This window comes from Engystomops pustulosus, chromosome 4, assembly GCF_040894005.1.
Source record: "Engystomops pustulosus chromosome 4, aEngPut4.maternal, whole genome shotgun sequence".
Taxonomy (NCBI): domain Eukaryota; kingdom Metazoa; phylum Chordata; class Amphibia; order Anura; family Leptodactylidae; genus Engystomops; species Engystomops pustulosus.
The window spans coordinates 163,964,021-163,983,735 of NC_092414.1; the positions used below are offsets into that span (position 1 = coordinate 163,964,021).

The 19,715-nt window shown below is 38.3% G+C and overlaps 1 protein-coding gene across 1 annotated transcript in view; it reads left to right on the top strand.

The window, feature by feature from the left end:
* LOC140127565 (ADAMTS-like protein 5) overlaps positions 1-19,715 on the top strand; it is a 36,709-nt gene that overhangs the window by 9,599 nt on the left and 7,395 nt on the right. Inside the window, exons 2-10 of the mRNA XM_072148404.1 lie at positions 3,850-3,919; positions 6,630-6,793; positions 8,807-8,867; positions 8,959-9,061; positions 10,156-10,283; positions 10,896-11,019; positions 12,118-12,201; positions 15,414-15,577; positions 17,772-17,940. Coding sequence (XP_072004505.1) covers positions 3,850-3,919; positions 6,630-6,793; positions 8,807-8,867; positions 8,959-9,061; positions 10,156-10,283; positions 10,896-11,019; positions 12,118-12,201; positions 15,414-15,577; positions 17,772-17,940 — 1,067 coding nt within the window. The remainder of the gene's footprint in view (positions 1-3,849; positions 3,920-6,629; positions 6,794-8,806; positions 8,868-8,958; positions 9,062-10,155; positions 10,284-10,895; positions 11,020-12,117; positions 12,202-15,413; positions 15,578-17,771; positions 17,941-19,715) is intronic.

The window sequence follows — 19,715 nt, forward strand, 5'->3', positions numbered from 1 at the left end:
CCTGGTTTACCATTCTTGCTTTTGTTTTCCTTTAAATAACGTCACATTAGAATTTCTCATGTGTTGTTGTTCTTCTTAGGCTGTATTATATGAATGTAACTGATAATTGGTTATTTAATTCAAGAACAATACATTCAAGAAACCAGATCTCCATGACAGAAATGGGAATGTGATACAAAGGTTAAAAGAGGATAGACAATCAGATCAGATCCTGACATTTTTTTTCTTTTTTCCATAAATGACACCTAGAAGTCCCATGTTTGTTATCTGACTAGTTATCACTTCAGAGGAATGTAGACATTGTAGAAGTCTCAGCTTTTTGGTCTTGTTTGCATTATCCTGGTTGGTGAACACACACTGCTATAGGGGTGAGAAAGATGATTGATCTGTCCACAGAAATCCACACCTAGTCGCTTGTCATGTAATACTACGTAAACATAAAACCTCACAAATAGGATTTTAAATAGTAACTTTGATGTTGACTCATTACCTGTACAAGCAGAAGGAACATTCTATTCTTATCCATTGTAAACGCACGTCATGTATAATGTGTAGTCGCCTCTATATAACCACACTAGGACTACGTGCGTGTTTGCTGCCTCTGATCCAAAGCAGATAAAATGACACCAGGGCTTTGGATGTTTCCATTTTATGATGTCAGTAGTGTAATCGAGATGGTGAAAGCTTTTTATTTTATTCTTTGGAGTGTGTGGTACACTGAACCTGGGTGGTCTCATACATGTAACTACACAGTATATAGCTCTTTTATGGTCAGGGCCGGCACCAGCACTGGGCATACCCGAGCAAGTGCCGGGGCTCACAGCTGCTGGGTGCCCACATAAGGCTGTACATAAGGAATCCATGGGGATGAGGGGGGCTGTATCTACTGAATCCATAGGGAGTGAGGGGGGCTTTATATAAAATACCCATGAGGTGACTATTTTGTTTGATAAACTTCGTAATATTTTAGGGAACAGGAGACTGATTTAGTTTCTGAATTCTTAATTCCGCCATGTAAGTTTCTACAAAGAGGCCTACTGAGGTTCTGTCGCCAGAGGCCTACTGAAACCTGGAGCCGACACTGTTTAATTTATATATATATATATATATATATATATATATATATATATATATATATATATATATATATAATATATTATATTATATATATATATATATAATATATTATATTGTGGGGAATTGCTCTGGTAGATGCTTTGTAGCAGTGCAGGAAGCAGGGACACACGCAGAGTTAAAGTCCAAAAATCAAGTGTTTATTCTCACTTCTTGTAAATAACACAAATTCAGCCTCGGCTTAGGTACGTATAAAATACAAAAGAATAAACCCTGCCCGGCTGGGCACTGCCTAATACATTAACAGCACCTAACTATACATGTACCAGGCTGCCTGGCACACGCTCTTGGCCAGCAGAATATCAGCAGGCACTCAGTTACCTTTGCTGTGTGAAGACAGGTCTGTGACCCGCACCTGTGGGCTATACAGAAACCCAGGAACGAAGCCTGGATGGAGGCCCCACTACCAGCCTACCCCTACTCCATAATAAGCAGGCCCAGTACGGACATTACCAAGGTGTCTATTCTAGCGAGGCCAACATGGACCAAACATACTATTCCTGCTTACTATATGTCTGCATTAACCCTTGGGTTACTGCAGACAAATCCAGGGCTTTTACCACACACCCTTCATCTGCCTGTATGACAGAGAGCGGTTTTCCCAAATGACACCTCTCACTTTCTCATATATTTATATGTATGTATGTATGTGTGTGTATATATATATATGTCTTTGTGCCTTATCTGCATTTTACCTGTAGCAAAGGAACGCTGCTCTTTCACCAGTGTATTGGCCAGTTCTGTTCTGTCCCTGAATGCTGATTTTGCAGGGTTGTGCAAGATTGACTGATTATTTGTAATGTGGTTAGTAAGATATATACATATAGGATTGAAAAGCTACATCTGCTTCTGATAAGGATTCAAAGCTAAACCATGGGACGGGTCAAGGAGCACATGTCACTTTAGCTTTCATTGTGTACAAATCTTATATTTTCTCATAAGTGATGACCTGGTGCATTGGATTATTAAGTCATCACTACGAGAGACAAGTTCTTATCCCAGTAATATAGTATAATAACTGGGACTTAGAGCAGGAATTAAGCAGTTATCGCAGTGTGATGGACATTAAGGCTTTATGGTAATGGGAACTGGGAAACCTATGCTGAGTAAACTCATGGGAGTAGTGGAGCAGGAGGTGTAAATGTCTGTCATACAGTGTAACATAAAACTTTTAAGTGAATGTCTTTGTGCATTTCATGCTTTTTAGTGGAATTAAGGTTTTTGAATGGTTCCTGTCCAGAGGGCCTCCCTGACACCATAGCATCAACTTGTCAGTCATTCCGGCAACCACAAAGTACACACCTTTCCATGCACTTCCTTTAGCGTCTAATCTCTCTCTGATCAGGGACATTTCTTTCATGTTGAGTCAATCTAACAAGCTGTTATGGCTGAGTATTACAGGAACTGAGGTCAAGTGATATCTTCAAACATCTCTGTACTGACAGGGTTAATAAGGGCTTTCAACATGTTTCAGCTTCTTATACAGACAACTGCTAATAATAACATATGGTAATCATATTACTTCTATGATAACATCCCATAACTGTTTTCTATAGTTTTACCTTAACTGCATGTAGAAAATGTTTCTAATATTTTCCAATTTATTTCTAATAGTTTACATGGATTTAACATTCCCACCTTATCTCCTTTTAGAAGCCCATTCCACACCACCAAAGACTATATAGCAGTCTTGGTTACAATATGAGCTGATAGTAGGTCCATTTCCCTTACTAGTGTATTAAACCGCTGGTTGCGGCTAGTAGAGAATTGTATTGCCCATTTTGGAAACCTTTTATATTTAGTCCAGATGCCTTTCAATAACAGGGCTGAGCTGCCATACCAAGCACAGACACTATAAAATGTATAGAGCTGTGGTTTGTACATAGACAAGGAGGTCCTACTTAATCAGATAGGACCAATAAAGAACTTGATAGGAATGAGAAAAAAACCCATGGTAATGTAATTTCTTTAAAAACATTACTTTTATGTAAATGTTGTAATGATAATACACAAATATATATATATTGGTTGGATCAAATTTAGAACCACAGTGCTACAAGACATTGATTGTAACAACTGAAAATCTATACTGCCTTAACTACAAGACATTGGAGCACATTTACTTACCTGTCCGTAGTTGTTCACCAAAAGTGCATTATCCAACGACAATGCACTGTGCCACGATTCACTAAGATTGTGCGCCCGATATCGTGTATATGTCGCTTCCCCGATCAGGTCCGCCGGAGTTCACCTTCTTCTTCCTGGTGTATGTAAGTGCATTGGATTGTGACACAATTGAATGTTAAATCCAACGCTCAGTCCAAATCGGTGAGATCGTCCGACGGCACGCCCCCCCCCCCCCCCTCCCGATTTCTGTCGCATGAAAGCGTGCGACACAATCCCCTGCTAAATACCTGTCACAGCCTTGCAATCCCCAAAAATGCCCCATTGTCTACCTTGTGTTCTTTTCACTTATCTGTACTGAAGTGCACTAAGAAGGAGCTATTAATAAACTGAGAAGTGTTTAATCTTCTATAAGGAGTATTAGTCACTTTGGTACTTTCTGTCAGTACCTTGTATTTTCAAAGGTAAGTCATTTGGCTATATATTCCAACATTGCCCTACTTTACTATGCTGTAGTCCCCTATGTTTGTTTCAGGAACCATCATATTGTATGTAATTTTCAATAACTTACTAGGTTTAATTTCCTTCTAGGTTGGCACATCAATGTTTGGCTTCTCTGTATGCAGTTGTGGTTCTCCTTATTATTCCATCCTTCAGCCAGGTACAGTAAAGCTGAGTCTGCACTATTAAGCTGGCACAAACTGATGCCCATTTTCACTATTAGTCATTAATAATACGGTTATAGTATTAAAACTTGTTTGTCTGTTTTCATGTCTTTTGATTGTTTTTGACTAGCCAAGCATTTAGAAGTAAAATAGCTTTCAACACCAAGCAGTTTACATGCTATTCAGATGTCAGTTTAAGTTCCAGAATGTGATCCAGTGAGACAGAAGACATATTTCATATATAGTGTACTCTACATATGACTAACAAGGTGAAAAGTTAAACTTTGTCAGAAATATTTATCGAGGGAGACTCGGTCAGTAGTATTTAGTGTATACAGTCTGGGCAACCTTACTTATCACCGTCCGGCTGTGCGAGAGTTAGTCTGCTCATGCATGATTAGTGCCGAGAGCTCAGTGATGTCTCGGGTAGAAAGACGGAGGTGTGAATAATTAGCAATTGGAAGCCATCAACAGACGGCTGATGACTTAGGGGTAGCACCAGAGGGCTAATTTACATATGTGAGTTAATCAGTTTTTTAGCTAAACTAAAGATCGCTGTGCCTAACCAAAGTATGTGCCGGCATCAGGATTAAATAGCCTACAGGGTGGTGTGCTTGCATGATTTCATCATGTGAGCAGTGGTAGGTTTCCTTTAAGGACTTAGAATCAGGATGATGACGATCCATAAAACGGGCCTTTAATTTCAGATCATTGGGTGTTCAACTGTTAGGGCTATCACACAGGGCATTCTTGGACAGTTCTTGGAGCGTTTTAAAACGCACTGCAAAACGCATGCGTTTGAAAAGGCATGGCTGCTTTGAATCTTGTATTAACATTTTCCCAGCTGCTTACACTTCCACAAATGAAACAAATGGTAAACATGCAAAAATGCATTCATTTTCAGTGTATTTTAAGACGCATGTGCTTTCAGTGCATTTAAAAAAGCACCAAAAACGGACCAAGAATGTGTGACATCAGCTGCTTAAAGGGTAGGTGTGCTCTTAGAAGCACTGATGCCTCTTCAATGATTACTTTTGACTGTCTACCTGCACACCAGATAGTCCAAGATAAACAACAGAGAGACACAGCATCACCGACACATGTGCTACACACAAACGCCAAAGCCTATGTGCATAGTAAAGGCTTCCGAATGAGGTACCTCCAATAATGGCCTCCATATGCCGAAATAGGGAATACAAACAGAGGTTTTATTTATAAAGCAATCCATCTCTAACAAGACAAACATGCCAAGCATCTAGTTCTCTGTTTTATACAGATGAAGCTTTTCCCAAGTGGTTTAAAGTATCCAAAACTTTTTGTGAGAATCTATAGACTTTAACCGACCTTGCAGAGCAAACCTTATTAGTGAATTGATATAACTTCTGGAAGCTGCCCGAGGTGTGAGCACGTCATCCTCCTCTTAAAGCTCTTAGACTTTACAGGTGATTACAAAGTGCAGACTTATCGGAATACTGTCAAAGTCCACCATTTTCTATGTGCTTTATCCAGGTGACTAAGAACCTGTGACCTGGGGGTGGGTGAAGCATTCTTCCTTACAAAAAAAATAAACTTTCCTTTCAACACCCCGGTACATAACATTTCAGGACTGGCGTGTCTGCTATTTTCAAGCTGCAGCTTGATAGGTAATCTGGGTGTAACCTCCCATTTGAAACAGTAAATTGCCTATATAGATACATGAAATCTCTTGTCTATATATGCGTATTTGGAATGACAACCACAATTGCTTCCACCTACAATAAATATTCATGACAGCTGCTTGTAGCAGTGCAAAATTGATTCAGCACTAAGGAAACTAATTTGATAGTGAAACTTGCTTTACTTTTATTTCACCATTTGAAACTGGAACTTACAAAACCAACGCATTTCAACTGGTGTGGTCTGAATCATGATGGCTGCTCTTTATACCTTTCATTACACCTTGGTGAACAAATACATCTCAACTTTGTCAATCAACTTTTTGTGTCCATAAAAGTCCATTAGAGTCCATATTTTATTTCTCTATTGTAGTTCAGACAGTTGAAAAGTTGAATCTCATCTTCCTTTTGAAATAACCATTTATGCTGGATTACAACTTGGGTGACTTTCCAGCTACAAATATAGGATCCTGATGGAGAGCTGAATATTCAGAGCCGTCACATTCTGTTTGCATTTTTGACTTTCCGGTTGAGAGGTTCCTTTATGGATTTGAGATTGTGATGTTCCTGTCACTAGAGCATTTCGCTGTATTATTGTAGTAGTCATTCAGTGTGCGTCTTTCTCTGTTGTGGCATGCTTGTATTGTTTGTCTTTCAATAAGCAAATCCATGTTTTACAAGCTTTGGAAATGAAGGAATCATGTTTTTCTCTCCTTTGCGATAATCCAGGCCCTGTCTTTCTGGAGGGCTATGTTTTACAAACATGTGCTATGAGCAGACAACCCAAGCTGAATTTCAAAACAAAGTCAATGTAAATTTGATCTGGCTGATAAGGGCACTGTTATATCCCTGGAGGGCTGAATACCCCATAACAGTGTGATAAATGTAAAGGATGCTGGAGCGGGAAGGGACCCAAGATAAAAATCATATATGGGTCGCCCGTTTCCACTACATAGTGGTCTCAAGTATTCCATCGGGTCTTCATCATCCATAGTTTTTCAGTGCATTTATTTCCCCAGACTAAAAAAAGTTTCACTTACAATTGTTTTAGGTTCAAAGGACACCAATAGAAAGAGGATTTGTGCATTGGTTTGGCCCTGAGCAGAGTCCACCTCTGAGGTCCAGCAATGAATGGAGTTCCTGGCAGAGCTGGTCTCCGTGTTCTCGGACGTGTGGAGGGGGAGCTGCAGTGCGTACAAGACAATGTATTAAAAGGTATATTTACAAGTTGCATTGGAATATATGGGACTCCTTTATACAAAAAATATAGGAATTGAAAATGTAGGTATGAAAGTTTTTTAATTGTTTTCTACAAATGACAAAGCAAAAAGTAATAAAAATAGCTTTGTATGAAACTAAAGACACTGTGTGCTAAAGTTATTTTGTAGGTTATTCCCTGTCCACAGGATCGGGGATAATAAGCTGATTGTGAGAGTCTGCCTGCTAGGACCCCCACCGATCACAAGAACGGACCCCCAGCAGTCCAGAGAACGGAGGTCCCATTCTCACTAATTGCTCGAGCTGCAGGTCTGGCATGCATTGTACAATTCTATGCTCAGATTCGAAGGGGGTCTCGGCAGTCAGACCCTCAGCAATCAGCTTATTAGGCCTTTAATCTATGAGCACAGAAATGAAAAGGATAATAATAGCAAAAATAAAGTGAAGCACTACACATGAATTACATTTGGCTATTAAAGCCTTATTAAAATGTAGCATTCTTAGTTTTCAGCTCAATTATAATATGTGTAGTATCGGGTTGGAAAAAAAAACAAATAATAAAGATGATACTGCACTTCCTTTTTTTTCATTTTTTCTTTTTTTTAATCCTCTCCTGGTTTTATCTTAAAGAATGGCATTAACAAAACGAACAAGCATGACTGTACCCACATGTACCATAGACCTATCAACCCCAGATGATCACATTGGTGACAGATTTCTTCATGGGAGAGCTAACCAACTAAAAAATTTCAAAACAAATCATTAAAAAAATATAATATTGTCTTATTTCATGTGGGACTGCAATGAGTGAAGAGGTGGCCATCAATGCAACTGAATGAAACTTCTGAGAATAGCAAAGCAGCCATGAGGCATAAGTTATGCAACCACATTCTCAATATGGATATAGATATAAGTTCTCAGAGGTTTCTATTGAACATTTATGACATGTCCAAGATGGGAATACACCATTTTAACTACTAGCTGTGGGCTCTTGGAGTTTGCACTGTTACTCTTTCCACTTTCATATAATCTTTCGATTAAAATAAATCCTTTATCAAAATACAGCATGATAAACCAGAGAAACTTACTGATAGATCCAGGCACTGTGACTCTGGTAATATTCTTATATTTGTTATCCATGGCCTCCTTCTTTCTAAAATCAACTTTTAAAATTATGCTAATGAGCCTGAAGGGCTGTGGAGTATATTACTAGAGCCTCTATGCTGCAGATTCACAGACTGTTACAGTGTGCATGAACACTTCCCCCCTCCCACTGAGTACTGAAACTTCCTCTACGGCAGAGAGATTACATCAGTAAGAGGGGAAGTGTTGACGGAGCAGAGGGGAGACAGTGTAACAGCCTGCGAAGCTGCACTTCGAAGGGTTTGTGGTAATGCCCTGCAGCCGTCTAATCTCATTATCATAATTTTAAAAGTTGCTTTTAGAAGGAAGGAGGGCATGGATAACAAATTTATAAAGATTACACAGTCATGCTGCCTGGATCTGGTTTTGATGGTAAATTTCATTTAACCATGATATGCACTGACAAGCAAATAATGTTTGTTGTGCTATATAAAAATACTTCAACTTCTAAATCCAAAGTTTATGTCGTTCTGACATTGAAATTACTGTTTTGGTCAGATATCTTTGTTATGACTCTGTATTAATGTTATCTCCTTCTACATTGCCTTCAGAAGGATTCTTGTGTCTGTCATCCTTTTCCTCCGTAATCGTTTTTATATTATTTTCCAATATTTTCCAAAAGTAAATATACTCTCTGTACAATATCCAAATACCATTTAAGACTGGGTTCCACTAGTAGATAATAGGATAACATAGAGTACACGCCACAATGGAGCTGTCTAGCTTACAATCACATTGGGTCCTTGCTTAGTGTTGGCTGAATGCTGTGTACTTTGATGCTTCTTGTTGCAGTGGTGAAGTGTTGTGTCTTCTAAGTGAAATTTTTTTTAATTTCTAATCTTTTTTTTCATTGCTGTTTCCTAACAGAGATCCTACAGGTCCTGATTGTCCCGGAGACACTAGACAGTATCAGGCGTGTAACATGAAGGTCAGTCTATTCCCCTTCACATTCCAGTGGAGAGTATTCAATGTAATATTATTGATTGTAAGAGATAGGTAATAATTCTCTTCTTACATAGGACTGTCCGTCAGGAGCGACAGACTTCAGACATTTCCAGTGTTCTGCTTACAACAACAAGCCTTTAATGGGAAATTTTCACAAATGGGTACCTTTCCAGTCCGGTAAGCTTGCAGAGTAATTTCCGAATGGATATGTCCATTATTATTTTTTGTCCTCATATAAAATGTGTAATCAGAATCACGTCTTACTTCAATTTAATATGACATATAAAATAATAAAATTAATGAACTGAGACTGAAAATAAATCATATTTACATGTACTGAAAAAACAGCAGGTCTCATTCCATCATATTTTCCTGAATTAACCTCAGTGAGGAAGGACAATAAATCAATTAATATGTAAAACCTACAGTTTCCATGAAGAGGCATGAAACACAATTCCTGGTACAGCAATGGTATGGCTTCCTGTGACTATAGTAATGCATTGGGGACCCTAAGGCCATGTTAAAAAATGTAGGAGCAGCTATGTTGTTAAGGTGCAGTAGGGCATGTACTTTGTATTTTCCTTGTCTGTGAGCCATTTCTTTAAATGAAAAAACTCTGCGTGTAAAATTCCACAACTGGTTTCGATCGTGCAAAGCTACTTGTAGTATTATTATTAACTACTACTTCCATCTTGTGAAGCCAGACTTAAGATCTGGGGGACTAGAACTATTGTAACAGAATAAGTAGAACTGTTGATATATAGTTAGTCGACTTTTACTGTAAAAGTGCAAGAAATCATTGAACATTTTTTACACAATCCAACAAAAAAGAACTTTCCCTGAAAAAATACATATTTCAATTCATCTTTATTAAACATCAACTTTTTACAAACATTTAGTGGGAGTGAAGCATAGAAAAGAAGCACATGGGTGTTATGTAGGGTAACATGCATGGCAGCTTCCATGGGGCCCATCAATGAAGGGGGCCATTTTGACAAAGGGAGCAGTGGGTGATGATAGTGGAATGTTTCTTTATTTATGCATTATACCTGAGTATAAGGGAACAAAATACAAAATTCAAAGGTGTATTGTATAAGCATGATAATAGTGGCTAAGCATATGACTACGTGGTAAGAAAACCCATTGTATATTATTCAGTAGCTTGGCATCCTTTATTAGTATGGTCATCAAACAATTACGGTTAATACTTATTTACTGTGCAGCAGTATTTTTCAGAATAACCTTTCTGTGGTTTTCTGTTTCCTAATAAGGACAAGGAGACTGTGAGCTAAGTTGCTTGGCACAAGGGCAGAACTTTTATTACAACTTTGGCAGAGTATTGGATGGAACGTCCTGCCACACGGAATATAATGGCATCTGTATCAATGGCCAATGCCTGGTAAGACAAATTGGAAAGTTTACTAAAGCATTTCAAAACCATGCGTCGTGAGCTAGCTGCTGTTTTTGAGGCTAGTTTATGGCCGCCATATACGGTCGATTACTTAAATGACCGTATAAAAGGACATCTACCACTAGATTATAGGTGCTAGACTGTCCTATGCTGGGTGCTCGTTATCTCTAGGTGATGATGCAAATGTCTCCAGCATAATTCAGGGTGCCGGTAGTCCAGAGAAAATAATGTTTTAAAAATATGTAAATTAGCCTGAACGCTCATGCTCATATCACCTGAGCGCCTCATGGCTCCTCTATTTTTTAATTATGCACACCCCGCCTGTTCTTTAATATTCACCCCCCTCCGCCCTTATCCCTGGTATGCCGTGCACAAGGGTGAAGTTCTTGCGCAAGCGTGAGATTTCAAGCTCAAGCTTCCGTTATAGGACAGTCTACCACTGATAATCTGGTAGTACATGTCCTTTCATTTTTAGGAATATGCATGTGTCAATAATTCTGACCTGCTAAAGAACAATAGAAAGTGATGCATGTGAAATATTCTTCTAATCATCTAATGTTATTTGAAGTATAACATTTTCTTGTGTCTTTGTCTACCTAGAAAGTCGGATGTGATTTCATTCTTGGGTCAGATGAGAAGACAGATGTCTGTGGGGTCTGTGGAGGACAAAATGTATCTTGCCAACACCATCACAGTATCTACACTACAAAGTACCCGGCATCTGGTAATTGTCATCTTGCACTTAGATTCACAAGAGCACAGGTCACACTGCTGGTGCAGACATCAGGGACAGAAGAGAGATATGCCGCTCACAGTAGCTGGCTTATCTAATTGTTTCTACACTGGGTTAAACAGGTCAGGGTTTAATGCATGCACTCCGCTAGGTAAGTTCAATGGTGCAGTCCATATCTGATACTTTAGTGTGGCACCATTCACATTCCATCCATTAGAAAGAATATCCCTCTCTGTAAAGCTGAGCATTAGATATTCTGCCCTGGATCAGTATTAAATTCATTTTTTGTATCTTCTGATAGGTTCCATTTAGATGAGCACCAATTCTTTGAGCATTCACCAATTAACGCCACAAGGTTCATGGGAAATTTCATGGCATTCATCAATTTAAAGCCCATTTTAGGCTGCTTTCACATGACCTGATTTTTTCGGTTTTATGTTACCCGTACTGTACTGTTTTATTATGGGCAGCATACAGCCACATGCATTTTTATGGACAATACTTCCATTCATATGAATAGACATATTGCCCATGGTACCATACACGGGAAAAAGATAGAGCTTGCTCCATCTTTCCCAGTTTGTATGGCTATGGGCTTCCATATGGAGAGGGAGGGAGCTGCTCGCCACTCCTCTCTCCAGCACACAGTTGTAGGCTATGAACCAGGTGAACATACGTTCTTGTGAAAGAGGCCTTACACATTTGTACTTCGGTTACCTAATGTCTTAGATTATGTAGTAAAACAATTAATTTTCCACTTTCTAGCTTCACTTCTTGCTTGGCAACAAACAGTCTTCAATGTGAAATGTAATAGAGATCCAAAATAAACATGCAGGTAAACCTGTACAAAGAAACTTGGCTGGTCATGGTACGCTGGAAACAGCTGAGAACAATCAGGTTCCTTCCCAGTGTTAGTAAATGGAATTCTTTACATTCATGTTCCAATATACATAAGTAACATTGTATGCACTACGTATCTACTGTGTTTTATTAACCCCTGTACCTTGATAGTGTCTGCCCATGGAAATCTTTCCAGTGTTTGTCTACAAGTTTGGCAGGACTCTTCTTTACTCATTACTGTCATTTTAGGTCTCTTTGGATACAATGAAGTGACCATGATACCTGCAGGTGCCACCAACATTAAGGTGATTGACAAGAGCAATAATTATCTTGGTGAGTACAAGCTACTAGAGAATGCTCCATGTATTTCAATGTCTGGTACTAAGGATGGCACCTGGCTACTACCTAACTTTATTACCACTTATCATATTAGTCATACCGCGTGCCTTTAAAGAAAACCTTCCATGAGAAATCTACCATCAAAATTAGATCTGATGGTAGATTCCACTTGCCTGGCTCTGCCCTAATCTTTATTTTACTAATCCTGGACCCTTACCTTATGTTTTCAAAACTTTAATAAAGTAATATGTAAAATACCTCCAGTTGCCTAACCTTGGACTTGTACACCTAGGCCTTTAAGTTAAAGGAAATCTACCACCAGGATAAAGAATTGTAAACCAAGCAGGATTCTCTTCTTTTTGACTTGGATGAATCAAGACCACATTTTATTGGTGATTAATGTAGAAATAAATGAAATTCCAATGGGATTTTTTACTTTATCTTGCAACTGCGTATACCAAAATTTTTCCCATTGTTCTCCAAGCAAAGGTCTCGGGTACATTGTGTCTTGCCCCACAATTGATCTATATTGCACATACACATACACATGAGTGACGGTTATTTTTTTAATTAAATCCTGCTGCCATTTTATGCTTGATGTATATGACTCCATAGTACATATAGAGGAAGGACACAATTTCCAAATAATTGATAACGTGAAAGACACTGATAATGTATAGATTTACAATTCAAGAAACCTAAAAACATCCTAATTTGGCCCTGTTTTAGCCGCAGCTCACTTCTGAGTTTGGGAACATAATATGCCAATGTAAATTATTCTTGTAATGGGGCGTATGACTTTACTATTTCCCCTGGGGTATTTGAGCTGCCTCATTCGCCCATTGACAGCACAATAATTAAAATTTAAAGTGAAGATGGGTGTAATGGTATGTCCGTGGAAGAGGAGAGCTTGACACTGCTGTAAATCCTAAAGAATTATATTGTCACAACATGCCTCTTATATTGTCTACAACTCGCTCTTTCATCTACACTTCCACAGGGGCATCATTATTTTATACCAATCTGGAAATGTAGCGCTGAACATATTGTTTTCCCTAAGATACATGTAATGGAAAAAGAACTACATACTTTACCAAAATAATCAAGAGAAGCTTATGTAAAGTCTGAGCTGAAATATCTCATTAGGAGGCATTTCGGAGCCCTCTGGCTTTTACTAAAACATATTCTTATCTGTTCATTGGACTCGCTAGACAGACAGGTAGCATCTTGCCCAAGAATCAGCCTGAAAGAGACAGATCTGATTTTCCAGCTTCCTACTACATCTTCTCATGCTATTTCTTACAGCTTGGATATGAGATTTGTTTTTCTGGCTTCATATGTGATGAATGCTATGTATTGAAACAGGAGTGCCCTTAGTTATGTGCAAGACAGATTGTCAGTCATCGCTCGTAGATCGCAGTCATTGCCTCATCACTGGCACGGAGTTGCACTGGAATTTTTCCATACTCCAACACTTTTGGGGGATATTGAAATTTCAGTCAACTAATTAGGTGGTAAATTGCATTGCTTCACAAGTACAGAATGTATCCTTTCAGATGAGTAAAAAGTATATGAATACTCCCTAGTAAGCTGGAGAACCAATTGACGTTATAGAATACATGCTGCCTGAGGGAATAAATCCTCCCTCTGCATTGAAATACCTTATATTGGCAGAATAGAAGAGATCGCCATCCATTTTCCCACCTTGTCTACTTTCTCAGTTGTCTTGTATACTAGTCATAGAGAATGAAAAGACCATTAAGTGAACTTCTTACTGTTTATTACTTTATTATACATATAACTTTTATTAATACGTTTCACTCATATTATGTGAAAAGGTGATACAATATAGTTCTTCTAAGGAAAAAAAGAAGTTGACACAGAGATTGTAATGGAAACCACTGATGCAGGTGTGAACTGGGCCTGCATGTGCGCAGCCTGTGGGAACTGAATGCTGGCCCAAACTATAGACACAGGACGGAAGGAACCAGTCCTTGCATCATAAAAACATGTGATGTAAGGACCTCTCATCTACTGGCTGAACTTCACAGCCATTACCATAACAATTAATACACTGCTGTCGCTGAAGTTCGGCTGGGAGACAGGGAATCCTTGCATCATATGAATGCCAGTTTTTTAGCCCTGGGGATCGTACCAACATACAGGCACGTTCCTGTGTTGGTGTATGGAGCTGACCCTTCTTCCCAGCATCTCTTTCGCTAGCTGAACCCGTCCAATTATGTATTATATGGTCTGTTTTTACTTTTTGAGCAGCCACATGTTTGACAACATACTATTCACAGCTTTGTAATTTATATCGTTCTGTTTGTCTTTATACCAGTTTAGTTTGTTTGTCTTAGGCTCTTGATTAGGAAATTTCTTTAATCTTTTTGAGGTAACTTGCCAGATGCATGATGCAGCATGCAAAAGAAGAAAACCATTACAAAACGGCAGTAGAAGGTCTTATTTTTTGTTGTTTGCCTTCTGACGGGTTTATTACAAATATTTCATTTGTGATTTGTACTTGTTTTTTTAAACAATAAAATCTTTCGGGATTTACTGCTGTCGCCATTCAAGCTGTGATCTTTTTTTCCTATTCCAAAAAAGATAAATGAAAAACATAAACTTGTTTTATGTGAAGAGGAAGGAAACTGAGCAATTTCCAAGTTTTTCTTTTTGAGGTACAGCAAGCACAGCCTGTAAATGCCACACGAACACATAAAGTGTTTCTATTATTATTCTGTGCTAATAAACAAGTGATTAAATATCCTCAGAGCAAAGGCTTCTATGTGGCGGTTTCTTGGCAGCAGAAAGATAAAAATAAATCATTTTCAGATGGTTGGTTGTTAGTGTCCTCCAGAGAGTTGGGTAAATCGGGCATCTTCATCATCCAGTATTATAAAACGGAATACAAAACTCTGCAGACATGTTCAGACTATAAAGTCCGCTTTTTATTTGTCTGGTTTCATTAAATCTTAATGTATTATTTAATCATTGGTAATAAAATATGATGCAGGGTTTATATTCATTAGTATTAGCACCTATAAATTACAATGACTAGTAAAGTGAGGTAACGCTCCTCTGCCCAGCACTTTGTGGAGCCAGACGTCATCTTATGTCAGGTTATTAAGTGAGCTGTGGAATGTGTATCGTGTAATCGAGCTCACTTTACACTACTTTACTTGTTTTCTTTCTTTTTCTTACAGCATTGAGAAATCGAAATTATCATTATGTCATTAATGGAAACTGGGCTATTAGTTACCCAGGCGTCTTCAATGTGGCAGGAACCAAGATCCAATACAAGCGCTCAGCCGACAATCAGGAAAGCTTTGAAGCCCCCGGACCGACCGATGAGGATTTGCATGTCATGGTTAGTTGGTCATTTTCTTATGTTTTACCATAAACAATAGTATAATGGATATAATCACCTAACAGCAATAGTTATATAAGCACATTATTATTCTGTTTCACAATAGGGCACATATAGAAGTGCCTTGGTCATATGAGATGTATCTTTATTCATACTGAAGTGCATATACTGTATATATACTGTAGATTCCTTATATGTGATCATTTTCAAGGAACCCTCCTCCTTGGCTATATATCAGGCATAAATAGTTAAGATATGTGGTGCATTTTGTATCTCCAATAATGGCAGCAGACTTCTGTATTGAAGTGGTCTATATGTCACAGACAAAGTCTCTTCATTGTGCCAGTAGAGGGGAGCATGTCTGCAATTTAATCTATAATTCAGCAGATTGCAAGAGGACAAAAGCATTTCTATGGGTTCATGGGGAATATGCAAATATGTTTTCCAGCATGGGACAAGGAAAACCACACCTCTGATGTGGGATTAAAGCCAGACCAGTATATCTGTTCCAGAAGGAACAGAATCCTAAACTAGTCAAAACTTCTCACTTGGCTAAACCAGTTCTCTACACTGTACTGTACTGAAGAAACGGAACTACGTCGAAACAGTGCTGTCTACAATTGGGAATCTGTTCCTTATGGGATACATATACTGGTTTGCCTTTAATCCCACATCATGTCATTAGGCTTCCTGAAAGTCATTCTTGATGGTAAGGGGGCTTACAAGGTAGCAAAAGATTCATGGTTTCCCTTGTCCCATCCTGGTAAACTTATTTGAATATTCCCCAGAATCCCCCCGTGGAGTATCAATGGTTATAAGTCTCCACACGCCTGCATGGTGGCCTTAATTGGCCACGTCTCCATAAGGAGAACTCTTACTCACTGATCCTATAGGCTCAAGCACATGCACTCGGAGCAGGTCCTTTTCCTGCCCGAGTTTGGGGCGGTTTAGACAGTCTCTTCAACTGTTCTTGGCATGTGATCCAACTTTCTATGCCAATTACACATGGACCACCATGCTTAATGTATAACTACTTTGTTCTTGTTGTTACTTAATGGTTTGTGTACTTCTGCTCAAAAATATCATCAGTCAAGGACGGTGAGTTATACAGTTACAGAGAACCACAGTATAACACGTTAGAGCACAGTATCTTAAACTCTTTTTTTACTCAATCCACTCAAACTATTTTTGACATAAGGCAGTGTACAGAATAGTTGAATATTATGGAAATGAGTTGTCAGCTGATATTAGTAGCAGGCAGAAACAGAACCCCAAATCAAACCAGTACTTTACCTGCCATAACAATCCATTATGTACATGAATGTTTCTAGGCAACACACCAAAATAATACCGGCATTTGATAATGCCCTTAAGTCATCTGTGAGTAAATCTGGAAAAACTAGAAAAAAGACAAATGGAATATCCTTTATACCTCAACATTATACAAAGTTGGTTCTAGACTTGCAAATTGAACTTTAATATATATCAATATCAGCACCATAAATGTATTGTTAAATATATGACAGAGCAAGACTTTTTTGTGGTTGCACGTGGTACCATCTATGGCTTGGATCACTGTTTTCATTATTTAGCTTTAGAGTTTGGACTCTGTATGGTCACTATAAGATAGACAAAATGGGTATATTGCCCCGGGACATAAAACAGGAAACCATCAAATGTAATCAGCTTAAGAAATTTGGAGAACAACAACCTCACAATATTCAGAAAACTAATGGGATTTAATCACTATTTACCAGCTGAACCAACTTATGTTTTTGATAGATGACATTACCTATTTCATTCTTAGTTCACACCCATATGAAACTAGTAATGTGCATGCATATGTGTCCTGTTCTGCCAAAGTATATTTAATGTATGGATAAACACTACAGCTCATGAAGTCACTGGAGTCTTTCCAAAGTCCAACAGTGAAATGATCTATATTTACAATAATACTGTCTACATAACTGGGCAACTAAACAATTAAAAGGGGTACTCCAGCCGAAAAAAAATGTCTAAATGTCTTTTTTATGTTGTTACTCTACGTAAAGTAATGGTGGTTATTTATTTTCCATTTAGGTAGAAATTATGTTTTATAATCTATCAGTTATCTGTCATCCATCTTCTATCTGTGTGTGTCTATTTTGATTTGTTGAAACTGTACTTTAAGCTCATAAAACACTTGTATTCTCAGGTTCTCTTCACAGAGCAGAATTCAGGCATAGAATACGAGTATTGGCTTCCTAAGGATTACTATATTAACCACCAGAGAGACCGCAGCTCTTTACAAGACACTATAGAGACAGCCTTCTCACCAACCCTGCCTCCTGCTACACAGAAGCCAACAACAACAGTTCACACCTGTAAGTACAGTGCTATCACCTCCAGCAAGTATTTTCCTGAAACTGACTGATATTACCCATATGTGCTGTTTGCACAGGTTTTCCTAAGTGACAGGCTGGCTGACTGACAGGGGGTCAGTCCGGAAACCTTGTTTTATGAGTGGGCACTCTTCTTTTCTTTTTGCATAGGTCATTATCACTTTTGTCTTGTATAAATGTGAAACCTTGTCCTCTGCTGAAAGTTTCAGTGTAAACATCCAGCGCACCCTTCATGCCGTTACATTACTGTTTGGAATAACAGTTTATGATGAGATAAATGGTTCTCGCACTAGAGAGTACCAAGTGGAGTGTGATGATAGCTGTTATTGATGTGTACAGCAGCTGGAAGTTTTCTGATGGTCACTATTTCACTACAGAGACACAAAATCATTGGATGTGGATTGACGGGAGGTAACAGCTGTATGTGCTGGATCCGTTCTTATCTCCCAGATACACTCTGTACGCTTCCTGAGAATATGCACATAATAAAAATCATATGATGTATCTTGACACAGCTGACCATCCCAGATTGTTCAGTCTATCATCTTGCTGCCTTTTATATGTTCAACATTCCAAAATATCTGTCATTAAACACGGTTAAAATAGTCTTCTGGCACACACAAGTATTTGCGCATCTATAGATATAACTTGCTACAAATAACAGATTTTACACTGCTATATACAGGGAATAATGTGTGTCTCATATTAACTTAGCCCTCCCAAAGCTGTGTTGCCCAAGAACATGTGTACCCATTCTCACACTATGGAACCACTGCAACTAGTTATGGGGCGGTCATGTAATTAACCTTCCAGCCAGATGTAGAGGCCATTGAATACTGTTGGATCTTGTTAGTTAGTAGATAACTGACTGGTCTGTTCTTTCTTCTGAAGGCAGTGAATGTGTAGCAAACAGAGCAAGAAGTACAGTGCTTATGAGGAAGTCATCCATCAGTAAATTTCCAGCTTTTTTTAATCCAAAATTCATGAAAAAGTAGCAACTAAGTTTTCCCTGCACTTCTGGGGGACAGGCGTGGATTTGCACTTAAATTTGCATTACGTGGAAAAGTTTATTTTCATACACCTAATACATTTTCATAGCACATGTTCTCACACATGTGGATTCACATGATAAATCAGGAGTAAGGTTGCACCGTTACCAGAATTTTAAGTGCAATACAATTCACAGAGAAGCATCGCAATACTCAATACCGATACAATATTTTCAAGAAAAGATAAAAAGTATTATCTGAATTTTTTAGGGTGCGGTCACATGGGGCGTTTACATTGCGTTTAGCAGCAAATATCCTGAGGCAGGACTCAGACCAATTGCATATACATTTCAATAGAGATGCATGCGATCAGTAACAATCAACCAGAGTTTTGCTAGGAAAGATTTAGGTTTGTTTTTTGTTTTTTTATGACGGTTTGTTATATGTATAGTGGAAGTTGTCCTAGTAATGTTAATATAAAATGTCTAATTTAGGGCTCATTTTTGATGTCCAAATGTTATCCTTTTTTTTTTTTGCGGATGGCATATAAATCCATTGATTCCTATGGGTCTGTCCACATGTCCTTTTTTTCACACAGATTTGCAGACAGTGAGAAAAAAAATGTTGCGGACACAACTATCTGAATGAGCCCTAATTTTGTGTCTTATATGTATATATTTTTTAAAATTTAACTGCATTAGTTATATGCTTTAAAAAAAGGCTAATGTAGCGATATATAGAGAGAATTGAGACAATCCACCTCTGAGA